The 23,540-nt window shown below is 42.2% G+C and overlaps 1 protein-coding gene across 4 annotated transcripts; it reads left to right on the top strand.

The window, feature by feature from the left end:
* The first annotated feature begins 1,206 nt into the window (after nt 1–1,206).
* mafgb (v-maf avian musculoaponeurotic fibrosarcoma oncogene homolog Gb) lies at nt 1,207–22,946 on the top strand. 4 transcript variants are annotated; one of them, XM_079671045.1, is made up of 3 exons: nt 1,207–1,562; nt 16,633–16,698; nt 16,790–22,946. In XM_079671045.1, exons 2-3 carry the CDS (start codon nt 16,663–16,665, stop codon nt 17,267–17,269), a joined length of 516 nt encoding a protein of 171 aa, XP_079527171.1. In that variant the 5' UTR covers nt 1,207–1,562; nt 16,633–16,662; the 3' UTR covers nt 17,270–22,946. The 4 variants fall into 4 exon arrangements, with proteins under 4 accessions (XP_079527171.1, XP_079527172.1, XP_079527173.1 ...); XM_079671046.1 differs by lacking the exon at nt 1,207–1,562 and adding an exon at nt 1,578–2,246; XM_079671047.1 differs by lacking the exon at nt 1,207–1,562 and adding an exon at nt 15,801–16,478.
* Nucleotides 22,947–23,540: the final 594 nt, after the last annotated feature.

Raw genomic sequence — 23,540 nt, 5'->3', positions numbered from 1 at the left:
AAAAGTACTTAAAAAATGTACATATTACTTTCCACCAATGCCTCTGTGTTTGTGACAGTTTGACACATCAAGAGTCTTCCAGTGGATGAGGCTTCTGTGACGGACTAGGTTGAAAATGCTCATTATGCAGAATGATTGATGCATTCATTTGTAAGCAGGTAAATGTGTGGTTAACTCTCACTGCTTTATTTACCATTGGGTAGCCTAATCCATAATAATACATTTGTCATAATATTTGTATTTACAATCTGAACCTTGCTTTTAAAAGACTGGGGCTCTTCTCAATTAAAACTGCTAATCCTGTAATTTCCAAATTCCAAGCTCACCCTAATATGATTACATTTGGGCTAAATATAGGCTTTTGGGGAGAAAACCCCCCACCAAATGCGAGTTGTATTTGAAAATATAGCATCAGTTTTAGCATCCTGGCAAAGAGATTTACTCTGCAAAGACAGAGTGGAGGTACCAGTCATTGAATATGTAATACAGGCTGTTTTTCATAAACTCAGATGCATTATCCAGAAATAGATTGCTGATATTGGTTGAGTGCTTTCTTGTCTTGCATTGAAAGTCATTAGTTCCTCAGAAATGGAAATGTATTATTGATAAACTGATTTACATCAGTCCTAATAGTGTTGCTTTTAAATTGCACTGTAAATGAAGTATGATCACTTTATAGAGGTTTTCAGTTTGCTTCTGAACCAAAGAGAGATCGGAAACGTGGGTTTGTTTACATCGTCGCCTCAACAGAAATGGTAAACATCCATTGTAAATTTTTTGTGAAGGTAAAAGATGTGTTCTCTTTACTTAGCTCATCATTTTTTAAATTGCCAGGTAATGTACTTTTTTAAAAGGAAGTATGCAGAGTGATATGAATCTCCATGCCAGTTAGATGTTGTCTTTAACTGGTGGCCTGTCATCGGCTAAAAAACATGTATGATATATTTCTCAATACTAACACTATATTTCTGTGTTGATATGCCTCGATGTATTTCAGTTGTGGCATTTCATCCGATTAGATAGCTTTTTTATTTATAAAAATTACCGGTAAAAAGGTAAAGATTAACATTATCTTCAACTCTGGTTTTATTTGTAACTCAAACAATTGAAAAAGTCTCAACACCTTTTTAATTTAAAAAAGTGACACCATTTGTTTTCTTTTTGATTCCATGACTCTGTACTATTGGAGCCACTCAGTAGGCTACTTCAAATGTTAGCTCTAAGTTTAGAAATATGCACAGAGGTGGGGCTGTCGTGTCACTCTTTCCACACTAACAACAGTCCATCACACAGTAGTAGTGTCTCATGTCTCTTTAAATGCGGGTTGCGTAGATCCTTCATGAATGAAACCATGTGATCCAAACATCATTTGACGTCTGGCGCCTCCGACCATAGACTAAAACAAGCGAGGAAGGAGTGGATATATGTAGACCTGGGAGAAGGCGTGAGCGGAAAAAACATTTCTCCAACTGTCTCTCTCCACACCGGGTCGACGAGGCGAGCCATCGGCGAACCCCAACCCTCGAAGGTGCGGTGGGCGAAAGGCGCCGGTTTGACTTCTGGTGAGTCAGCTTTGTCGCAATCAAAAGTGAAATTCCTTAAAAAGTGCTGAATATAGCGGTGTTGTTTTGCTGAGTGTGCACGGCCGCCGCAGCTGCCGTACGGTGTTCGATGCGCTTGTGTTGCCGCTCGTCCCGGTGTTCGCCGCTGCCGCTTCACTCTGCCGAACTCACAGCAGCTGCTGTTTAAAGGGCAGCAGCGGTCTGGTAGTGCTGAATCATCACGACCTAGGCGTCATCCAGACCCGCACATGCTGTTCCGAGACCGGGTCGGGTCGAGTGAACAGCCCCGGCGACACCACCGACCGGCGATATCACAATAACAAAGACAAAGGGTGTAAGCCGCGTGCGGCTGTCAAGCTTAAACAGGAGCCATGTGTCGGAATTAGAGCTCCTGCGGGGAGTTCGAGAGCAGCTCGGCTTTTTCTGTGCCGATGGTACGTCTGGGGATTCCCTTGTTTTGTGTCTACTAAATGCCAAAAGATTTAGAAAGGTGAACAAATATAGAGCTAGGGGAAAACATCTTAATGTAGTGTTACAATTTAAGCAGCGTGACCCTTCGAAAACCACACATTAGCTTGTGCGACTGTCCTCTCTTCGGGGTGCTGAAGCGGCAGCGGCGGACACAAGCTGGAGCCTCCCGCTGCTGTCGCTTCACACGCGGACACGTCTGTTGCTTCTTTGCAGGTAAGATGTGCAGTCATTTTAAATGTAAATGAATGTGCTAGGTTTATAGTTTGTTTTGCGAGCGGTTTTACGGACTCTCGTGGTTACGTTTTGGTTGACTCTGCTTTGCTAAGTTGGCGATAGAAGTGAAATGTGTAAGACAACAATAGACACCCGGCTGCTGTCATCGTATTTATAGCTGTCAGTCGTCCGGAGGTTAGCTACTAGGTGTAGCCGCTAGTGAGAGCGCTGCTCCAGAGACTGTTTTGACATTTGCTTTGTGTCAGACGCTGCTCTACACGACAGGCCTGCTGATCATGTCTCCATTAACATCATATTTTACACGTTTACGTGTCTTGTGCTGTCGGTCTGTCTCCTGGCGTGACCGGTTGTACACCGGCTGAGCTCGCGACAGAGATGCTGACTCATCACAACGTTGATTTCTCAACGTTTGAGCGAGCTGAGCGGAGGCATGAGGGAGCCATGGCAACATGGCACCGGCGGCAGGCGCGCGGGCGGACAAAGGTCTGGCGCGAGGGAAGGAAGCGCTCGGTTTATATTGGGGGGTTGGCTGTGAAATAAATAGGCCCGGTCATGGAGGATGTTGACGTGTTAATGGGATAATTACAGCCTGAGTGGGCTGCGGAATATTTGTTTAAAATGTGCTAAATGTGTTCTTTTTCAGTGTGGTTTGGTTATTGAGTGGGTTCAAACACATTTACAGTCAAAGTGGATATAAGGCAAATAGAAGTAATTTGCAGATAAACAATCAATCAATGTTTATTTATATATAGCCCAATATCACAAATGTTACATTTGTCTCAGTGGACTTTACAGTGTGTACAACATGATGTAAATGCTTTATTAACCAGTTTTTACTTTTGGTATTTCAAAAATGTCTTCCATCAAACAAAGATACTACCGTCCTTGCAGTGAACTCCCTTATCTTTTAAAGGAAAGTATACAAATCTAAAATTAGTGTTGTGTATATATCAGTGATGCAAATTAGTCGCTTTTCGGCGCCTCCCGCTTTTTTAACGCTGATTTGGGTGACTTGTGTAATTCGTGAAGAACCGAAGAGTTTTCGTTTTGGGGGGGGTCCGTCAGTCCGTCCGTCCGACTGACGGAAGGGCAACTTCTCACTTCAAAAAAGAAGACGACATCTAGATCGCAAAATAATTAAACAAGCGAGTGCCTGTTTTTCCTGGCCAAGGACAGGTTCATTGAACACAACACGAGCGTAACGTGTCTTCACCATAGGTCTTCACGTGGTTATGTCTCGTCTGAAAAGAGTAACGGAGTGCATCGGAACGCCGCTCCAGCTCTTCAAATATTGCAGTACCTATAAGGAGCCGTACACATGCCACAGTGTTTGCGAGGCTCTGTCTTTAGTTGTAAGCACAGTGGCGATCTGTTGTTATTAGCATCTGGTTAGCTAGCTATGCTAACGAATTTAAAGAGCTTTTCTACAACCAGGTGGAAGAGAGCTCTCTCCTGAGAGGCTCAAATAACCTCAGCTCAGTGAGGTTAAGGCACAGCTTGATATGATCATTATAGTTATTAATGAGACATGAGAGACTCAATTATTAATAGGTATAAAATACTATATGACAGTAACAAAAAAAAGTTGTTAAAAATAACAAGAATAGAGTTTGAAAGGGGAGTGATTTGTAAAATATCCAAAAAGAAAAATCTGTCATTGTCAGATGGTATATTACGCTGTTTTTTTCTGCTTCGAATAGTTCTCTCTTTTTTCACTATACCTGTGTTTGCATCACTGATATATACACAAAATACATTTGGACAAAAACAAATGCCAGCTTGAAGGCAATCGTGAATTAATGTGGTACATTGACTGTGGCTAAAAAAAGAAAGCACCTCATTGAACTCTAATGCCCAAAACAGAATATCCTGTGATTGATCTCTTGAAGATGGGCCATTATCTTCTGCCTCGTAGCAACCGATGAGCATTGCAACTCTTAAACACTGAAGAGTAATCGGGAAGCTCTGTGGGCCCAAGAAAAACAGAAACTTCACCCCCTAATGACTCAATTTCAGCAGCTTTAGTTCGAGTCAGCACTCTGTGGAGTGTATCAAAAGTATGTAGTAAGCAAGTTGGCAAGTACTGTAATAGAGGGTCATAATGATGAAACAGTTGTATCAGTATTGGAGAGAAGAGCAACCCCCCCCCTACTGTTTTTCTCACACACACATTTCCCCCCTTTTCCCCCTTTTCCTTTTTTTCATTACACACACACACACACACACACACACACACACACACACACACACACACACACACACACACACACACACACACACAACCAAGGGGCTAAACTTTTGTTATACTTGGTATCAGTATTTAATCAGTGCTTGAAGTGCATTTCTCTGTCAAGTACTTTCCCCATCCTTCCCTGGTGTTCACGGTAATTGAACGCTGACCAATGCTTATGTGTGCAACTTTGCTGATGGTGGCGGAGCGGCATGGCGCGCAGAGCAAGGGGGGATGAAGGGAGAGGGAGGAAGAATGAGAGATGGGATTTGCGGAGAGATTGAGAACAAGGACCTTTTTGTCTTCAAGGCATTCCCCTGAAAATGCTGAGGCGAAGCAAATGCGCTCTCGCTTGACAGATGGCGTTTTCACTTGTTACTTACCACAGCTAGTTTTTCTGCGTTGCCATGTGTGTGTGAGAGCAGGAGGTTTAACACTCCTATAAGACGCTGATGTCTAGTTGCTTAAGGGGCTGTGTGTGCACCAAGGTTAACAACAGTGTGTGTTTGAGAGAGTTCCTAGCTGTATTTGCAAGATGTAGAGCGAAGATGTAGCAATGAGAAGTGATCCTATCAGTTGGCTCTTACAACACTTTGCACTTGGCACTTGATTCCTTTTCATCCTTTTCAACAAAGTCTGACTTGAAGCCTCTCTCTTCAGGAGTAAGTCCTATAAGTAATGAGTGGAACATCTCCGTTTTGTGTGTGTGTGTGTGTTTGTTTGTGTGCGAGTCCTTATAAACTGTGCAGGGTTCAAGTTGATGTAACACTGTGTAAAACCTCCTCTAGGTATGTGAGGAAGGAAAGATGGGACAGCAGCGTCTGATCATTGTGTCCCACTGAGAGGAAGTGATGCACGTGTGCAGAGAGCTGAAACAGTTAGTTGGTTAATCAATAAGTTAAATAATAGGCAGCCATTGTAAATCCATTTTTATTTCTTTTAGCAAAACATGCTTGAATGTCATTTATTTAAACGTGAATATGTGCTTACTCTCTTATTATAGTGAACTGAATATAATTTACGTTTAAATAAGCTTGTGTTTTATTTTGTAATGTTTTAGGACAATCAATTATTCCCCTCTTCTTTAGAGCTTATTTGGGCATTCATAGTAAAGCAGTATGCCAAAGACATGGGTTGGAATAATACCTTATTGTCTGTTTTGTTTTATCTTTTGCTCATCATTATGAATCTGAAGATTTCTTTTGATTACTTGATTAATCGTATGCCATTTTCAAAAATGGTAATCATCAAAGGCAGTCACTGAAAAGTCTTGTTTTGTTTGACCATCTCCTCCCCCCCCCCCCCCCCCCCCCACACACACACACACACACACACACACACAAATCCCCCTAAAGTCTAAGTATTTGGTCTAGAATAATATATAACAAAAACAACAGCAAATCTTCTCATCTGAGAAACTGGAAACAGAGATTACTGACCAATATGAATTGTCTCAGCTCTAGTTTTAGAAGAAGTTTACAAGGAATGAACACTTCCAAACATGCAGTAAAGCATCATGACCTTAGTGTAAATGTTACCCTTGAGTGAAGCTAATAATGTTCACCTCTGTATGTAGCTAAGCAACGCCTTGTACCTACTGATGCATTCACCAAAACAAGATTTTATTTGATAGCTTGCTTTAAATAAAATTCAAATCTGCAAACTAAAAAAAAAAAAGTGTAAACATCTAAAAAGCATGAATGTTTAATGTTGTCGGAGCAGCTGTACAACATTGAAATCACTTTCTTACAGTAGGAAAAATGTTAACGGCTCCCAGGAAAATTGAGGATAAACAAATATTCCAGCAGTTTTTCCTACTCTGTATCATTTGAGGTAGTTAATATGGTCTGAATAGAAAGCATTATATCGTAAGGTGCTCTGGTCGTTCTGCTGTCAATCCTCCACTGGGAAATCATTCAAGAAAAAGTCCACAGGAAGCCGCCCTTTATTGCAGGGCAATCATACTCTATTGCATTAGTGTGTGTGTGTGTGTGTGTGTGTGTGTGTGTGTGTGTGTGTGTGTGTGTGTGTGTGTGTGTGTGTGTGTGTGTGTGTGTGTGTGTGTGTGTGTGTGTGTGTGTGTGTGTGTGTGTGTGTGTGTGTGTGTGTGTGTGTGTGTGTGTGTGTGTGTGTGTGTGTGTGTGTGTGTGTGTGTGTGTGTGTGTGTGTGTGTGTGTGTGTGTGTGTGTGTGTGTGTGTGTGTGTGAGATCTTGTGTACTACTGGGATCCACTTCAGAAGAAGTCTTGTTATGTTTGCACATGTCCGAGAGTTGGAGAGAAGCAAAGACAGAGAGATAAGTAAAAGCGGGAACAAAAGACAGAGTGGGTGAGGGAGGGGGGGAGAGGGAGGGAGACAGAGAGTAAAGGAAGCAGTGAGGCAGATCAATAGTCGAGTGTTTTTTCTCCACAGTAATGATGAAATATGGTGTAAGCAGATCTGGTGCATAATCATTGCTGTGCTCCACTGTTTTTCCTGCTTCTGTGTGAGTGTGTCCTTGTGTTGTTTTGAGTGTGTGTGTGTTTACACTCACTCTCACTCCACAAGTGTCTCCGCTCCTTATTTACATTACCGTACTGAGAGCCGAAAAATGAAACCCAGATAAACCCTGCCACACACACACAACACGTTAAAGGGATCAGGAAATGGAAACGCGTTTACATTCAGATGAAGTGTCTCAAATGACTGATCAATTCCTCTGTCCTAGAATGAGTTTAAACACTAATACTACAAAGCCGCTTTTCTGTGTCAATAATCACTCAGCTCTTTTTGAGTCAGGTGCTCGTGGTAGCCCTCTGAGGACCTTCTGGTTTATTTTGGAGCTTTCTGAGCAGGCTCCCGTTAAACACTCACACACACATAGACACACTCGGAGCAGAGCAATGGTTCTGTTTTGCATGCAGTGTTGAGATATATTGAGAATGAAGTCGTGGAGATGCAAGGCCCTGGTAACAGGAGTATCCCTACTAGTGGTTGTCTACCAGTTGCATCATCTCTATGCGCCAAATTGCCGCATTTTTTTAACTGCAGCGTGACGATCGAAGAATTGTGCTATGATTTCTGAACCTTTTTTAATAACAAAACACACAGAGTGGATTGAAGCCAAACAGCAAAGAGATGGAAGAAAGGTGTGTGTGTGTGTGTGTGTGTGTGTGTGTGTGTGTGTGTGTGTGTGTGTGTGTGTGTGTGTGTGTGTGTGTGTGTGTGTGTGTGTGTGTGTGTGTGTGTGTGTGTGTGTGTGTGTGTGTGTGTGTGTGAACTTTTAACCATTAAACTTAACCTTTAATATTTCTTGTGTTGACACCTGAAAATGTTTTTAGGAGCCTTTTTTATCTGCCTTTTATGACCCTTTGTAGATAAGGCTGACATTTGGGGATTCAATCAAATGAAATGCCAAACATATTCAAATGTCTTGTTTTGTCCCACTGACAATTCACAACTCACAACATACAGTGGGGCAAAAAAGTATTTAGTCAGCCACCAATTGTACAAGTTCTCCCACTTAAAAAGACGAGAGGTACCCTAGGTATACCTCAACTATGAGACAAAATGAGAAAAAAAAATCCAGAAAATCACATTTATTTGCAAATTATGCTGGAAAATAAGTATTTGGTCACCTACAAACAAACAAGATTTCTGGCTCTCACAGACCTGTAACTTCTTCTTTTAGAGCCTCCTCTGTCCTCCACTTGTTAACTGTATTAATGGCACCTGTTTGAACTCGTTATCAGTATAAAAGACACCTGTCCACAACCTCAAACAGTCACACTCAAAACTCCACTATGGCCAAGACCAAAGAGCTGTCAAAGGACACCAGAAACAAAATTGTAGACCTGCACCAGGCTGGGAAGACTGAATCTGCAATAGGTAAGCAGCTTGGTGTGAAGAAATCAACTGTGGGAGCAATTATTAGAAAATGGAAGACATACAAGACCACTGATAATCTCCCTCGATCTGGGGCTCCACGCAAGATCTCACCCCGTGGGGTCAAATGATCACAAGAACGGTGAGCAAAAATCCCAGAACCACACGGTAACACACTACGCCGCTAGGGACTCAAATCCTGCAGTGCCAGACGTGTCCCCCTGCTTAAGCCAGTACATGTCCAGGCCCGTCTGAAGTTTGCTAGAGAGCATTTAGATGATCCAGAAGAGGATTGGGAGAATGTCTGTCATATGGTCAGATGAAACCAAAATAGAACTTTTTGGTAAAAACTCAACTAGACGTGTTTGGAGGAGAAAGAATGCTGAGTTGCATCCAAAGAACACCATACCTACTGTGAAACATGGGGGTGGAAACATCATGCTTTGGGGCTGTTTTTCTGCAAAGGGACCAGGACGACTGATCTGTGTAAAGGAAAGAATGAATGGGGCCATGTATCGTGAGATTTTGAGTGACAACCTCCTTCCATCAGCAAGGGCATTGAAGATGAAACGTGGCTGGGTCTTTCAGCATGTCAATGATCCCAAACACACCGCCCGGGCAACGAAGGAGTGGCTTCGTAAGAAGCATTTCAAGGTCCTGGAGTGGCCCAGCCAGTCTCCAGATCTCAACCCCATAGAAAATCTTTGGAGGGAGTTGAAAGTCCGTGTTGCCCAGCGACAGCCCCAAAACATCACTGCTCTAGAGGAGATCTGCATGGAGGAATGGGTTAAAATACCAGCAACAGTGTGTGAAAACCTTGTGAAGACTTACAGAAAACGTTTGACCTCTGTCATTGCTAACAAAGGGTAAATAACAAAGTATTGAGATTAACTTTTTTAATTGACCAAATACTTATTTTCCACCATAATTTGCAAAACAATTCTTTAAAAATAAGACAATGTGATTTTCTGGATTTTTTTTTTTTCTCATTTTGTCTCTCATAAGCCGCTTTCACACCGGAGTACTTTTCCCACTTTAGTTCCGATATAGTTCCGAAATGTCGCGTTCACACCAAAAAGAGCCGGAACTAAAATTAGTTCATGAAAACCCTTTTACCCCCTTTTCCGTCCCTTCTAGAGAGCAGGGACTCTCGTGCGGCTCTCTTGGGAGAAAAGAGCTATATTTCTGATTGGCTGGGCGGATTGCAAACCACGCCCCGTAAAACTCAAAAAAAGTGTTGTGAAGCCACCATTTTATTAGCATTAGCATTAGCCCAGCGCAGAAACGCAGAGAGACTAACTTATGGCAACACAAAATAAAAAATGGGAGCGGTGGAGATGAGGAAGTGTCGGCGTTCTGGCGATTTACTCGGAAGGCTTCAGTAGAAGCTGCTGGGAGTCCCAGCAGCTTCTACTGAAGCCAGTCCCCAACAACCGGGGACTTCCGGCCGGGGATTTTGGGCGGCAGTATACGCCGTGAAGTTGTTTGCGGCCTGCCAGTAAACCCAAAGCAGAAGAAGAAGAAGTGACGTCAGCGGCTTCATTTGCCTAATCCACCCCCAGGGACTTATTCCGGTGTGAACGCGATCTGTACTTAGTTAATCAGAACTAAAGAGTTCTGATGAACTAAGTTATCATGAACCTTTGTGGGAAAAGTACTGCGGTGTGAATGCGCCTATAGTTAAGGTATACCTAGGATGAAAATTACAGGCCTCTCATCTTTTTAAGTGGGAGAACTTGAACAATTGGTGGCTGACTAAATACTTTTTTGCCCCACTGTATTTACTTCACTATCACTGAAAAAACTTGGAAAGGTTCAAATGTAAGACCAATTCATGATCGTCCGACTCTCTGACAAGATAGAGGGTATGTCAAATGTGCTTTGGATGTATTTCTGTATCGACTAACTCATCAGTTTATTAACTTATCCTGATAGCTCTAGAGCTGACAAAGCTGAAAGACGAAACCGGTAGAAGACGAGTTTGATTTCTGTTGTCCTTCGTACTGGAAACCGTGCAATATATTGTTAAGTAAGATTACAAATAGTAATACATTTGGATGACGCACATGTACTATGCATACCCAAAAAAAGTTTCTTGGAGAAGACGAGGGAAAAAGTACAACTTCAAATTTGTAGCATTTCTTTTTTTATCCTGTGCTTCTTTCTTCAGCATAAGTGAATTGACATGTTATGCATAAACATGTAGTTTGAAAGTATGGACCATTAGGCTTTATGTATGATCTTCTCATATGTGCTACAAGGAGATGTGTTGTCATACTTGGAATGGCAACAGTAGGAGGTGCATGTAGCCACATACTACAGTGAGTGTATTTCGGTGAGCCATGATGCCTGTCATACCATCTTGAAGTGGAAGCAAATGTGAGACATTAGAATGGTACCAAATAATGTCCCAGTGCAAAAGGCCACGGCTCTCCATGACTCTCCGGGAGCTACTTACACACACATGTCCTCTTGTTTGTTTCTGCTCTTAAATCATTGTTTCTGATCATATTTCTCGCTTTGTACTGAAACGTTCCCTTACTCTCCTCGAGTCAGTATTGCTGACTTGTACCACCCCGTACAGCGCCTTGGGGGAAATAAACGTAACATATGGTTTAGCTTATTGCTGTCTCCCTGTTATCCACACACAGAAAGAGAGAACCAACTTAACCATCGACTCAAGCTTTCCCTCCTCTTACAAAAAAAAGCCCTTTTGAAAAAAAGGAGCCAGAGAGCTCAATTGCCTGACAGTGCAGTTTTTTTTGCTTGTGTTGGGAAATGTGTCATCACACTCCGACTTACTACCTGGAATGGGAAAAACGTGTCGACGCCAGGACTTTTTCTCGCCTTTAATAACACACTTGCAACAACACGTCTCGCGCGCACTTCACCACCGCGCACACACACACAATACCCTTTTTGAACTCTCAGAAGGTGTGGAAGTGATCGCTCTTCCCTCTGCATATATTATAATATGCATATTAGGGTCCCTTTTCGTCCCCTTTCCTTGTGTTTTCTCCCTGGCTCCCCTCTGTCTGTGTTATCATGCTTATTTCACGCTCAGCATACCTCCTCCCAGTTAATTGCCTCCTGCTCCTTTCTCCACACACACCCCGGCTCAAACTGGGGTGCCTTTTATCCACCCCCTCTCCATGGCCCTGTATACCTCTGCTGAGAGCCCCATATGCACATGTTGCCATTATCGCTGATCTGATTCCTGATTCTCAATTAGCCTGCTCACAGTGCTCGTGGTTAATTATTCACCAACTCCCTCAATACCCTCGACCCTCCCTAGATCAATGATCTTTTTTTATCACAGAGACATGGTGGGCCGGAGCCAGGAGTGTTGTGGTGCACTGAGCTTTTCATTCAGGGTCCCTACACTTGGCTCTCTTGTGTCTTTCCACCAGGTCCTCTCGCGGCCGCCGTCCTTTGTGCTCGCCGTTAAGGCTGTTGTTATGTTGGGATTATTCAATAAAGACAAACTTGCCACTGCATCACAAGTGACTTGTGACTCTACAGTCTATTCTTGATCATTGTCTGTGTGCTCCCTTGTTTATGCTTATGTACACCCACCCACACACACAAACACACCGGGTCGCTTTTGGAGCGTCTAATCTGGCTATTTATTTTCCGCTGTGTGTGAGTGCATGCCACCAGCTTTACGTAGGAAGCCTCTTTCTAAGAAAATCTTCTCTGTGTGGTGGTAGTGGCGAAAGGTTGTCTCAAACGAGATTAATTAGAGCTCAGTCTGAAGCCAGCAGACGCACGGCAACACACACACATCTCCTCACGCTGTTCTGAAGAGAGACGAGTGGTTGCTCTACGTCTTGTGCACTTTTAATCTCTTTGTGAACCCCCATGATCTCTGTGTTCACCTCCTGCCTTTCCTCTAGGACTTGATTAGTCAGGAGAGGTGTGTGTGTGTGTGTGTGTGTGTGTGTGTGTGTGTGTGTGTGTGTGTGTGTGTGTGTGTGTGTGTGTGTGTGTGTGTGTGTGTGTGTGTGTGTGTGTGTGTGTGTGTGTGTGTGTGTGTGTGTGTGTGTGTGTGTGTGTGTGTGTGTGTGTGTGTGTGTGTGTGTGTGTGTGTGTGTGTGGTAGTTTCATTGCCCTGGATCAGCCTCCAAACTTTTCTAATTGGAGATGTTAGTCGTGGTCGTTGCTGAGTTCAGGGTTTTTTCACCGACCCCAATCCTCTCCCTCCTCTCTCTCTCTCTCTTTCTCTATTTCTCCCCCTACACCCCCCCTTCTGTACCCAACAGCTAAGCTCTTACAAATGTGTTGAGGATGCATTTTCACCCAAACACTTTCCCACCCCCTCTTCTTCCTCCTTCTCTGCCCCCCCTCCCCGTCCTGTTCCTCCTCATTGGCGTTACTCCCTCTATCCCCATCGCTGTCCCCCCCTCCTCCTCCTCCTCCTCCTCCTCCTCCTCCTCCTCCTCCTCCTCACTTGCCTCTCTCTTTTCCTTCTCTTCTTTCTCCCTTGTCATTTGCACCCCCCACCCCGTCCTCATACTCAGCATTTTTCTGGGCTGTGGGTGTGATGTCTCCGCTGTAACGCTAATCAGCTCTGGAGGACGTCAGCATTCTTTTCAGTCCTCCGCCCCCTCCTTCCACCAGCAACCCCCCCTCCTTCTCCTTTCTTACCTAGTCTTCACCTTGCTATCCCACCAGCTCCTCACCTTCTTTTCCCCCCGCTTTCTCCTCCTCTAGCTTTTATATTACTCGTCTCCATCACTTCTTATCTCTTCTTCCATCCCGGTCCCCATGTCCCATCCTGTGTGTGTGTGTGTGTGTGTGTGTGTGTGTGTGTGTGTGTGTGTGTGTGTGTGTGTGTGTGTGTGTGTGTGTGTGTGTGTGTGTGTGTGTGTGTGTGTGTGTGTCCACTGTAACTGTAAGCAGCTCTGCTCTCGAGTTGTCAGCGTTCTGTGGGTTGCTCCATAAAAATACAGCCTGCCACAGCAAAAAAGCTGTGTGTTGTAGCAACAGTGGCTGTGGCATTGACCACACCGCAGCGACCACCCCGCAAGCATTATGGGAAGGACACCTCTGGCACCTTGTGTTACTCTGTGGGTATGTCTGTGTGTGTGTGTGTGTTTGTGTGTGTGTACGCCCAAGATGAATGGCGATGTCTTTGCTCAGCAGATGATCCTTAACCTGGATGACTTACACATGGCCTCAGCTCTCTGACAACGCGCGCGCGCACACACACACACACACACACACACACACACACACACACACACACACACACACACACACACACACACACACACACACACACACACACACACACACACACACACACACACACACACACACACACACACACACACACACACAGAAACACACACAGAGAAACACACACACACACACACAGAAACACACACAGAGAAACACACACACACACACACACACACACACACACACACACACACACACACACACACACACACACACACACAGAAACACACACACGCACACACACACACACACACACACACACACACACACACACACACACACACACACACACACACACAGAGAAACACACAGTTTACTGCTGTGTAGGTCAGGTTTGTCGTGTAACCTTGATGAAATATCCCCAAACTTCTCAAATGTGAACAGATGCCATTTGTCTTAATCTTGTCCAATATTAAACTTAATACATTAAAAGAAAAACAACTTAAGGAACTTGACCTTTCCTCTAGAGACCACAAGGACATACATTAATCGATGACGAGAATAATCATTAGTTGTTGTCATAGCACACACACCATTCTTTCTTACCTCAGTCAGTAAATCAGTGTATCACCTGCAGTTATTCCATTTGCTAGTTGCTTTTATCTAAGACATTTTAATTATGTTTTGTCAAGTATGGAATAAAACCATTCATGCACAGCAAGCTCCATACCACACATATCAAGCATTCTTTCGCACTTTAAACAGAACCACACATTTGCACTTTGTCTACTTGCAGGCAAGCGTTTTACGTGTGAGTTTTATTGTGCCCCACTGGCATGGTGGCGGGGGATTGTGTGTGTGTGTGTGTGTGTGTGTGTGTGTGTGTGTGTGTGTGTGTGTGTGTGTGTGTGTGTGTGTGTGTGTGTGTGTGTGTGTGTGTGTGTGTGTGTGTGTGTGTGTGTGTGTGTGTGTGTGTGTGTGTGTGTGTTTTTTTTTTGCTGGCATGCTTTTTGTTTGCATGTAGAACGGGTTATGGGGGTTGGGGTTTGGGCACAGGGGAAATAAACCAGTGCCTGGCAGGGAAACAGCCTTCTCTGTTCCCCCCCTCCCACTCTCTGTTCCTCCCCCACCCCCACCCCCAGCAGCCACCCTCAGTTTTCGCGTCTTTGATCCATCTATTGTGCGATGATACACCTCCAGCTGTGGAAGGCTGCATCCCAACAAAACGCAACGCTACAGCGCAACACGAGGATGAAAGACATTTGGTTATTGAAGAAGAAGAAGAAGAAGAAGAAGAAGCTCCATGAATTGTCTGACCCTTACTTACGAAGGAGTGCTTGAAGTCTGATTCTTTGAATAATGCTTTATCATAGCAAAAGTCCATGTAGGGAAAAGTGTAGCACAGATTTCTGACTTGACGTGCTGTGTGCATGATGATTACTTGTATAGGTGTATGTTTTTTTTCTGTGATGTACAGCTATTTATAACTGTAGGATCTGTGGCAGCCTCGCACAAACACTAACAGACAGGCAGGCAGACAGGTGCATTGTGGGGGAGGTTCAGTGGCATGTCAGTGCATTGCCTTGTGACAGAAAAGAATAAGAATGAAAGAGGAATAGACAGGTTGTCGCATGTCATCACTCCTCTTAATGAGGAGATTTTTCAATTTTTTTGAAGGACTGAAGCAATATAACATATTTCCAAATTCTTACTTTTTTAAAGAGACCCTGATGTATAAATGCTTACAGATTGTCTTTAATCAGCTAATAGCTTCAACTAAAACTCTGATTCAGCAGTATAGGTGTGGAGGTTTGGCTTGAAAGCAGGTGTTTCTGTTCGTCAGACAGCCAATCACATTCAAGCCGAGCCTTAATGTGACCGCCCTCCTGCCCTGTAGGCTTTCCTCAGCCTGCAGCTATACTTTGGGCAAAACCCTAAGCTTTTTAGAAAAGGACTTAGAAGGTTTTAAATGATGTCAAATCTGGGAGGTAAAGGGGGAATAAAGAAATGTGTGTGGCAGAATAGGAGAAAGACAGAGAGAGAGAGAGAGGAGGAAAGGGGTGAGAGAGTGAGATCAGGAATCTGCTGATTCATCATGACTGGTCTCATGATGATCGCTCAGCAGCAGCAACAATAGCCGCCCTTTATTGAACACACACACACACACACACACACACACACACACACACACACACACACACACACACACACACACACACACACACACACACACACACACACACACACACACACACACACACACACACACACACACACACACACACACACACACACACACACACACACACAGGTCTGAGAGATGAGAGCCGGTCAAACACAAAGCATCGCATTGAGAGCTTGTGGAGATGCTCATCTGTGGAGCTGTGCGCACTGAGGACTGATCTCATCTCTTTTCACTTCCAGGCTCCCTCTTTGTTGACGTCTGAGTCACACTGTGTTCTCTACATCCCTTTGTCTCTTGTTTCCCCTTTGGTACTAACGCGTAAACATCATTTAATCTGGTTTACCTACATTTTTATCTCAAGTAATTGTAGGTCTATACCTGCTTTACACATTCTCTATTGTCTACACTACAGGCACTATGGTCTGTGTGTCTGTGTGTGTCTGTACGTGTTAGGGCTCTAACTGTTGGTTTTCCCCTGAGATCCTTCCCACCAATGTCACCACTTCCGATTCATTTTTTACGCTCATTCCTACTGGCCTAAATCCAACCAATAAGAGTTCAGCAACACACAGGTGGTGGGCACTGTTGGTGTAACCACCAGGAACAGGAAGTCAGGGAAATTCTAAGAAAGGTTTGTGTGTCACTTTCACTCTCACAATGTGACAAGCATGCATGAAACGGCAACATGCTCTCACAACAGGGCTCCAACAGTAGATATCAAACTGGTGTATCTCCACTGGTCCTGGTGGGTATTGACTCACACTTGGTTTAATCTTATTCATCTCAAGGAACCATATGTTTATTTTTTAATGCTTTTACTCTGTTACCTGGCTACACGCAGAACTCAAACTGCTTTTTAGGTGTTTCTATGCTAATGCTTCGTACTCTCTTTTGTCTCCGTAGGTGTGTTCAGAAGAGCAAGGCACTTGTGGCATGACGACGACTAACAAAGGAAATAAAGCCTTGAAGGTAAAAGGGCTGCATATGTTTTACGATTAATCCTCTATGTTTGAGAAGTGGTTCTGTTTCACGACCCTTTTTTTCGTCCTGCTTGCTCCAGGTGAAGCGTGAGCCGGGGGAGAATGGCACAACCCTCACGGACGACGAGCTGGTGACCATGTCAGTGCGGGAACTGAACCAGCACCTCAGAGGGCTCACCAAGGATGAGATCGTGCAACTGAAACAACGGCGGCGCACCCTGAAGAACCGGGGCTACGCCGCCAGCTGCCGGGTGAAGAGGGTCACCCAGAAGGAGGAGCTGGAGAAGCAGAAGAGCGTGCTGCAGCAGGAGGTGGACAAACTGGCCAATGAGAACGCTTCCATGCGCGCGGAGCTGGACGCTCTGAGGTCTAAGTACGAGGCGTTGCAGACCTTCGCCAGGACTGTGGCCCGGAGCCCCTCTGTGGGGGTCGGTGTGAGGGGGGGAGGAGGAGGGGGAGGCATGGCGTCGTCAGTCATTGGCCCATTCATACCGGGGAAGATGGCAACAGCCACCAGCGTGATCACAATAGTAAAGTCAAAAACAGATGCACGGTCTTGAGGGAGGGAAAGATAGATGAGGGGGTGCAGTCATTCTTCTTATCTGCCGACCACCTGTCCTCCACCTGCACTGACGTCAAACAGCTGGGCGCTCTCCATCACATCGCCTCAGCACCACCACCTGGCTCAGATCAGTGCAGCTGGAGGAAAGGGTGGAAGCAGTGGAAGATTGTTGAGACTCTAAAGATGCAAGTCTTTGGTCGGCGCATGATCATTTAGCACAGGACAGATACACAGGGTTCCTACGGTCACTGAAAACCTGGAAAAGTCCAAGAATTCGAGATTAGGTTTACACCAGGCCACGGGGGAAACATTTAAGAATGTCAATGCCCGAAATACTTTGGAAAAATCATTCAAACCAAGATGTAGAACATTTGAATTCGCTACACTAGGCATGTCGTGATAACTACTTTATTTAAAATGTTCTTTAATATTCAAACATTGGAATTGGAAAGTGAACAACACTTAAATATCCTTAATAAATAAAAGAATGATTCAGATAGACTCTCAGGCTGTGTGTTGCACAATGCCGAAGTTCTTTTACGGGCGGGAACAAATATTGGCTAACATGTTGTTTACATTTGAATCTTAACAAACGTGCATGTAAGCACAACAAAATTAAATCTAGGTCAGCAAAACAATCATGTCCTTATATCCTTTTTGGGTAACGTAATATCGTGACAGGCCTACGCCACCCAAACAAAGATAATCAAACACACAACATTTGTATTAGAGCCAAAAAGATGGTGCTTTTGTATTTCTGTTTGTTGGATTAGTTTGACACAAAAAATCTTGGGACCCTGAGTTCCAACAGAATACGCAAGATTACCCGTGACCTGCTGATTTCAGTCCCATCATGCTCCACCCTAGCCAAGAACTTTTTAAGAGAAGTACTAGAGAAAATATATATTACACAATGGTGGTAACTGTATTTCTACTGTTTTGTACCGTGTTGTCATTCACATGAGGTCCAAAGTGTATTCTCTGTGCGTCAATTGTTATATCAGGAATTCTGTGAAATTCTGTTGCGCGTGTTTGGTATTGCTATATTTAGTTAGCTGTATTTTTTTCTACGATCTCTTCACTTTCTATGTAGCTCTCTTTCTCTTACCTATTGTTTCTCTGTCCTTCCATTTCTCAATTCCAACTGGTTTCCATTCTTACACACAGTACTTCCTGGATCCAACAGAAAGAAGGGCGATAAGGCAATTGATATTTACCAAAAAACACAACATACTATAGAGGAAAGGAGATAAGGTTACTGACCTTATCTCAGTTTATAGGAATCTTCAGGGAAATGGTCTTTTGAACACCAGGGCTGAATCAAGATAAAGTTGTCTTCTGTCTCTCAAAAGTATGTTGAACAAAATTGGAAGGGCAAGTGCCTTTGGTCTCCTGATGATATGCATCAACTCAAAGGAAAGAGGCATTCTGGGAGGACGATGGAGATTCAATGCAGTTGTTTGTTTATATACCTGTGCTTAATGTGAAACACTGACCAATCAGGAATCAGGTTGTGGCAGCATTTAACTGTGCGTTGTTGTATGAGCTGTGTAGTAGCAATATTATAAAAATCAATAACACCCATTTATGTGACTCGGCAGTTCATAAACTTAAATATTACTCTCAAAATGACCATTTCAACATCTAATACTTACCCCGCATTACCACGGATTCTTGAACAAATCTTTGAGTTTTTTCGGAAAGCCCCACCATTAATGGAGAATCAAAAATCGTATAAACATTTGTGTGATTTTAAGTAAATTGGGGCCACATTTTAGAACAGTAAAGCCAATATATCTGTGCTAAACTTTACTATTCTATACTATTTGGACTTGCTCAAGAGTGAGACTATTAATGCGGAATTGTTTTCAATCTTAAAATGCTTGGTAAATTCATGTATTTGGAAATGATGGGCACAAAACTGGATAAATTAGACTTATATTACACTTTACAAGTTGTGCTAGTTTGTAAACACATTTTTATATATAATGTTGCTGTTTTAAAAACGCAGCCACTATGATTTGGAAATAAAATTGGACTTTTTTCCATTTTTGGATTCTTTTATCACTGTGGGGGTATGCTAATTTAGTTCAAGAGCTCAAGGTAATAGAGGACGAGTCATTGATATAGAAAGTATCACTTTGTTTGAGAAGTATTCCTTCAAAAAGAAAAGAACAAGAAGTATTGGCAAAACCGCGCCATTTTCTTTTACAGAACAAGCTTTTTGGAAAGTTATGAGTAAAAAACGGTTTTATGCTAATAATATGGTTTGCGTGTTTATGAATTTGATTGGCTACTGACTCAAAAATCTAGGTTATTTCACCTACAGCAACATTCTTGCCTCTAATCAAAGCGGTTAATGTTGCTTTCTCTCGCTTTGAACCACAAAGTCTTCTCACTGTCAGCCAGCAATGCTTATTCTCTGAATTTCAAGTCACACAAATGGGTTGTCATGTCACAGTTTTACCATAAAAGCAGTCTTACATGGTGTTCTATACTCCAAGAATCTGTGTCTATGTACGGTAGAGTCTGGAATTTTATAAAGACAATTATCTTTGCATTGTTTGTAACGACCTGTAAAAAAAAAAAAAAAAAAAAATTGGTGTAACAAAATCTGTTTGATATACAGTATCTCTCTATTTTGCAATTGTACCAAAAGTGGCTTAACTACTGAATAGCTTTGTTTCTTCTCTTGTGACTAGGCACATGTGTGTAACCGTGAACTAGCGTTTGGTGTGCTGTGTAGGTATGTGTCGAGGTAACTATAACTATTTCATGGATATGACTTTGATCCTTGTTTGATTTCAGGCCAAAGCGGGGGATGACACTGTAGGCCACTTTCTCTAATCAGAAGATCTTTGTCCTCCCTCAGCTCCTGCACCACAGACGTGTTACACCATGTTTATCTGCTCCTAATCTGCACTCATCATTTGTACATCTCAAGTCCATTTAGCACATATTTATGAACAGGGTGTCTGCGGCTTTATTTTGGTCCTTGCAGCGTTAAAAGCTAGTTATTGACCGATGAGATGAGGAAGTGTTATGGTTAACCTCGCTTCATGATATATCGTGTATTCAGGTCGTCCGGTAAAGTAATAGCGATGTAAAACTCAACAATGGGCCTGTGCTGCACCACCCCCTGCTCCATCAATAGGTTATTTTTGTAATGTGTGATGAGAAAACATCTTGTTTTTGCTGTGTACATTTGACATAGTTCTGTATATATATTGTTCCTGTTTTGTTTTGATCTGTAAGTGTCAGGGAAGTAAAATTTGTTAACGTATTTGGTGTTTTATGAAGTGAAAAAGTATTCTGCTGTTTAATGGTTTGTCTGTCAAAGAGTTAGGTTTACTTCACAAAGTCCAATTGCCTCAACTGGAAGTTTTTTCATTTAGACTAATGGAAACCTGATATAAATAATTTACCGAAATATAGAAGCAATTGACCTGATATAACAAGAGACCATACATGCAGCCAGCCTTTGTCCTGAACCGCTCCTTTTCCGCTGTGAAGAAAACGTGGTTAACCAGCCTACTGCTGTGCAGTTATTAAGATGAGCGATGTGTGTCTGAATCGACGGTAATATCAAATCAAACAGGTGAACAGTGAACAAAGGCATTGGTAGGGAAATGTGTTTAAAACATCTTATTTATCTTTCATCTTTACACTGTATTTAAAGCTAACCGTGACATTTGAGGACTACAAATGTCAAAATAAAAATGTCTCAGTCATTTTATTGAAATGTCTTATCACAGGAATATCCTCCATGGTATTCAGCTACAAGCAAAAGGTATCACACCCAGCATATTTATGTATGTGCTCTTTATTTGTAATTGATTTTTGAATGTGTCCTGTTTTGTGTACTCGGAATAATATTATTATATTTCCCTGATGGAGTTTTTTTCCTATGTAATTTCACTTTTTATTTGTTTTTTTAAATTGTAATGAATTTGTTCTGGCTCATCCTGTGTTGTGTGTGAGGTCATAGTCGTATCCATTAGAGGGGAAAACCACTACGGGTTTATCGGTGTCAAGTTGAAACAGAATGATGAAACGTCCTGGTGCCTGTGAAAGCCTACGTAACACCCACTATGATATTAATGCTCCTGTTGTTTTTAAACGATGCATACTGTGTAAGCAAAGATCTGTTCACATGGTGGCTGCTGTTTAATAGACATGAAACATCATCAAGAAAAAGACCTCCTGCTCCCAGGAGGAGTGACACATTGGTAACTGTTGAGTGGAGTTGTCTCTTTTATAAAAGCAGGTGTGATGTAACATGTTAAATAGCTGTGGTTATCAATCAATTTGTGGTTGTGAATGCCAGCACCAGTTTGTCTCTCTTTTATGTGTTGTGGCTTACATTGCTTTTTTCACCATGTCACTTAATCAACTGTGAAAACATTGAAATCATCATATAGGTTTGATCAACTTCCATTTGAGGAGAAGGAGAAATCTAAAATAACTCAAGAAAAACATGACTTTTGTCTTCCGGACTTTGTTGTATTCCTACAGTCAGGTTGAAATATTTCTCCCGAATGTTCACTCAGCAGACACGATCAGATGACAAATAGGCCGATTATCAGACAGAGCATCTTGGTGGCTTTTCATAACCGAGTTTATGGGCTTGTTAGACAACGCTGACCTTATTTCCCTCTGCATGTACAGGGGTCATACCCTCTGTATGAAGAGACCTTTCATTACAAATCCAAGCTCCTAAACTTGCTTCTATAAATATTTAACAGAGGCAGAAAGGAGTGGTGGAGACACATTGGATCAAACCCCACTCCATTTATCCCAGCCCTCTTTACAAAGTGTCAGCGAGTTAACTCAGCAGCACTTCTACAAAACCTCAGATTCTTCTAGAAGACGCAAATCATTAACTCCTTATCTCCCTGCCTGGCCGAACAGTGTGTAGTCAATCAGTTGTTTTCCTGTCTACTGACCTTAAAAGCCCTTCCACCCTCCTCCAATGCCGATCGATGAGAGTAAATGAACCAAGGATTCCTTTGATGGTTTGTTTGGTGTTGTCATCAATAATAATGTTGGTTTTGTACTTCCTTCTGCTGCTCTCTCTTACTCTCTGCCCTTATCAGTTGCAAAGCCTCTAGCCTACAATACTTACCCAGAGTTTCACATCACATTCACTTATTTCTATGTTTTGCTCGTCATTGTAACAGTCTCTCTATTTTTACTACTTTCATGCTTTTTCCCCCCATTAAACCATGTGATCATTTGGACAGGTTATTCATGGGGATATGTTTGTGTTTCTAAAAGTATATTATGGTCAGTTTAAAGCTATAGAAAAGTAGTGACTGTGTGAATATGGCATAGCCTGTTCAGAAAAAGCCCTTGTAATAGGAAATTCTGTGTTTTGTAATATTTCTGTAAGGGGTGTAATAAATTGTTCTACGACAGTACTTTATACGGGAAAATACTTTAAATGTGACAGTCTTTGTAAGTATTTATCTTCAACTAAATTATTGTACTTCTTTTTTTTGTTGCAATTTGTAGATATGTGAGGTGATGATGACAAGGTATTGGTAATCATGAAATTAAATGTTTCATCATCGGTCTGATGCATCTTTTAATTTATTGATGTATATACTGTATGTTTGTTGATAAACAGCTTACTTTATTTTGTATATGACCAATAAACATGTTTTGAAATGGAACAGCTGTTGTGTACCTTGTGTAGTTGTATCATATATATCATATATACATTGGAAATTATTCAGCAAGTTAATTAAGGCTAATTAAGGAAAAGTGAAAGACTTTTACACTTTTTAATCAGTCACACAATTATTTAACATTTTCCTCATTCCAAATAACGACATTTATTATGTAAATAATTATAAATGTACCATTGACAGCCTTTGAACAGCCATTTACAACTTATATTTAAAAGCAAAAGTAAAATAATACCGGAAATATATAATTTATTTAGATGTAATATCCCTGATATGCACTATTCATTATGCCTTTCACATTTTGATTGCTTTAAACATGTTATTTATATTACATCTAGCAAATAATTTATAGAAAAATACAATTGACAAATACAGATTCTCAATATAAAACATAAAACCGACACATTTCTGCTGTGTCAACTTAAAATGTGGTTCAAATAATGGTTTAAAAGATAAAGAAAATATGGAATCTATACTCAACCTCTGCTTTGTAATTTTTCAATCCTATTGTTGGGGTGGCAATAGACTACAGCTCCACAACTTAACTACAAATGATTTGGTGTTGTATATTTTATATCT

This window comes from Notothenia rossii, assembly GCF_949606895.1.
Source record: "Notothenia rossii genome assembly, chromosome: 1".
Classification (NCBI taxonomy): Eukaryota; Metazoa; Chordata; class Actinopteri; order Perciformes; family Nototheniidae; genus Notothenia; species Notothenia rossii.
Note: the sequence above shows the minus strand (reverse complement) of the source record. Positions and strands in the feature narration are given on the sequence as shown.

Bases quoted from the DNA above. Each gene is read 5' to 3' on its own strand.
- mafgb (XM_079671047.1), top strand. From the start codon at position 16,398: ATGCATGAAACGGCAACATGCTCTCACAACAGGGCTCCAACAGTAGAT. The intron at 16,479-16,632 runs GTATTGACTCAC...TTGTCTCCGTAG, and splicing joins ATCTCCACTGGTCCTGGTGG to GTGTGTTCAGAAGAGCAAGG. The intron at 16,699-16,789 runs GTAAAAGGGCTG...TGCTTGCTCCAG, and splicing joins AAGGAAATAAAGCCTTGAAG to GTGAAGCGTGAGCCGGGGGA.